Source organism: Pristiophorus japonicus, unplaced genomic scaffold (genome assembly GCF_044704955.1).
Source record: "Pristiophorus japonicus isolate sPriJap1 unplaced genomic scaffold, sPriJap1.hap1 HAP1_SCAFFOLD_144, whole genome shotgun sequence".
Lineage (NCBI taxonomy): Eukaryota > Metazoa > Chordata > Chondrichthyes > Pristiophoridae > Pristiophorus > Pristiophorus japonicus.
The window spans coordinates 320,490-323,172 of NW_027251113.1; the positions used below are offsets into that span (position 1 = coordinate 320,490).

The 2,683-nt window shown below is 53.7% G+C and overlaps 1 protein-coding gene across 1 annotated transcript in view; it reads left to right on the top strand.

Annotated features, from left to right (window-relative positions):
* LOC139242688 (tumor necrosis factor receptor superfamily member 14-like) overlaps window positions 1-2,158 on the top strand; it is a 27,371-nt gene extending 25,213 nt beyond the window's left edge. The window contains exons 7-8 of the mRNA XM_070870482.1: window positions 965-996; window positions 2,007-2,158. Coding sequence (XP_070726583.1) covers window positions 965-996; window positions 2,007-2,096 — 122 coding nt within the window. The 3' untranslated portion in view covers window positions 2,097-2,158. The remainder of the gene's footprint in view (window positions 1-964; window positions 997-2,006) is intronic.
* The last annotated feature ends 525 nt before the right edge of the window (window positions 2,159-2,683 follow it).

Sequence of the window (2,683 nt, forward strand, 5' to 3'; positions counted from 1 at the left end):
GAACAGGGTCTGTAACTGGGAGGAGGTGGGTGAGAGGGTTAATCCCCCTCCGATAGGGAACGGGGTCTGTAACTGGGAGGAGGTGGGTGAGAGGGTTAATCCCCCTCCGATAGGGAACAGTGTCTGTAACTGGGAGGGGGTGGGTGAGAGGGTTAATCCCCCTCCGATAGGGAACAGTGTCTGTAACTGGGAGGAGGTGGGTGAGAGGGTTAATCCCCTCTGATAGGGAACAGGGTCTGTAACTGGGAGGAGGTTGGCGAGAGGGTTAATCCCCCTCCGATAGGGAACAGGATCTGTAACTGGGAGGAGGTGAGTGAGAGGGTTAATCGCCCTCCGATAGGGAACAGGGTCTGTAACTGGGAGGAGGTGGGTGAGAGGGTTAATCCTCCTCCGAAAGGGAACAGGGTCAGTAACTGGGAGGAGGTGGGCGAGAGGGTTAATCCCCCTCCGATAGGGAACAGGGTCTGTAACTGGGAGGAGGTGGGCGAGAGGGTTAATCCCCCTCCGATAGGGAACAGGGTCTGTAACTGGGAGGAGGTGGGCGAGAGGGTTAATCCCCCTCGAATAGGGAACAGGGTCTGTAACTGGGAGGAGGTGGGTGAGAGGGTTAATCCCCCTCCGATAGGGAACAGGGTCTGTAACTGGGAGGAGGTGGGTGAGAGGGTTAATCCCCCTCCGATAGGGAACAGGGTCTGTAACTGGGAGGAGGTGGGCGAGAGGGTTAATCCCCTCCGATAGGGAACAGGGTCTGTAACTGGGAGGAGGTGGGTGAGAGGGTTAATCCCCCTCCGATAGGGAACAGGGTCTGTAACTGGGAGGAGGTGGGTGAGAGGGTTAATCCTCCTCGAATAGGGAACAGGGTCTGTAACTGGGAGGAGGTGGGTGAGAGGGTTAATCCCCCTCGAATAGGGAACAGACTGCCTGTGGTCACTAGTCACTAATGATCCTTTTTTTTTACTGACAGATTCCTTGGCAAATCTTAAAGAGCGAATAGAGGTGAGATTTCGCATTCAATCCCAATATGGGCTCGTTCCAGAGTATTAATGAGTTAATCTAACCCCGTGCTGTACCTGCCCTGGGAGTGTTTGATGGGACAGTGTAGAGGGAGCTTTACTCTGTATCTAACCCCGTGCTGTACCTGCCCTGGGAGTGTTTGATGGGACAGTGTAGAGGGAGCTTTACTCTGTATCTAACCCCCTGTACCTGCCCTGGGAGTGTTTGATGGGACAGTGTAGAGGGAGCTTTACTCTGTATCTAACCCCCTGTACCTGCCCTGGGAGTGTTTGATGGGACAGTGTCGAGGGAGCTTTACTCTGTATCTAACCCCGTGCTATACCTGCCTTGTGAGTGTTTGATGGGACAGTGTAGAGGGAGCTTTACTCTGTATCTAACCCCCTGTACCTGCCCTGGGAGTGTTTGATGGGACAGTGTAGGGGGAGCTTTACTCTGTATCTAACCCCGTGCTGTACCTGCCCTGGGAGTGTTTGATGGGACAGTGTAGAGGGAGCTTTACTCTGCATCTAACCCCCTGTACCTGCCCTGGGAGTGTTTGATGGGACAGTGTTGAGGGAGCTTTACTCTGTATCTAACCCCATGCTGTACCTGCCCTGGGAGTGTTTGATGGGACAGTGTAGAGGGAGCTTTACTCTGTATCTAACCCCCTATACCTGCCCTGGGAGTGTTTGATGGGACAGTGTAGAGGGAGCTTTACTCTGTATCTAACCCCCTGTACCTGCCCTGGGAGTGTTTGATGGGACATTGTAGAGGGAGCTTTACTCTGTATCTAACCCCCTGTACCTGCCCTGGGAGTGTTTGATGGGACAGTGTAGGGGGAGCTTTACTCTGTATCTAACCCCCTGTACCTGCCCTGGGAGTGTTTGATGGGACAGTGTAGGGGGAGCTTTACTCTGTATCTAACCCACCTCGGGGAGAGGGAGGCTGATAAATTCTGTACCAAGATTTTCGGATTCTCCAGTCTAAATCGGATGCGTTCTGTATTTCTACAGGAATCGAAACCTTCCCTGCTAACCACTCACACCAGGGAACAAGAGCAGCGAGCTCTGAAAGCGCAGTTCCTCAAACCCGTGGATGTCTAAAGAATGGTCTACTGTTTGCACAATGTCTGTCTAAATGTTTATTTATTAATTAAACTGTATTCATTCAACCCTTCTCGCTCACTCCTGTATCTGGGGAGGTCCCTCTAACCCCTCTCTCACACACTCCTGTATCTGGGGAGGTCCCTCTAACCCCCTCTCTCACACACTCCTGTATCTGGGGAGGTCCCTCTAACCCCCTCTCGCTCACTCCTGTATCTGGGGAGGTCCCTCGAACCCCCTCTCTCACACTCCTGTATCTGGGGAGGTCCCTCTAACCCCCTCTCTCACACACTCCTGTATCTGGGGAGGTCCCTCTAACCCCCTCTCTCACACTCCTGTATCTGGGGAGGTCCCTCTAACCCCCTCTCGCTCACTCCTGTATCTGGGGAGGTCCCTCGAACCCCCTCTCTCACACTCCTGTATCTGGGGAGGTCCCTCTAACCCCCTCTCTCACACACTCCTGTATCTGGGGAGCTCCCTCTAACCCTCTCTCACACATCTGTATCTGGGGAGGTCCCTCTAACCCCCTCTCTCACACACTCCTGTATCTGGGGAGGTCCCTCTAACCCCTCTCACACACTCCTGTG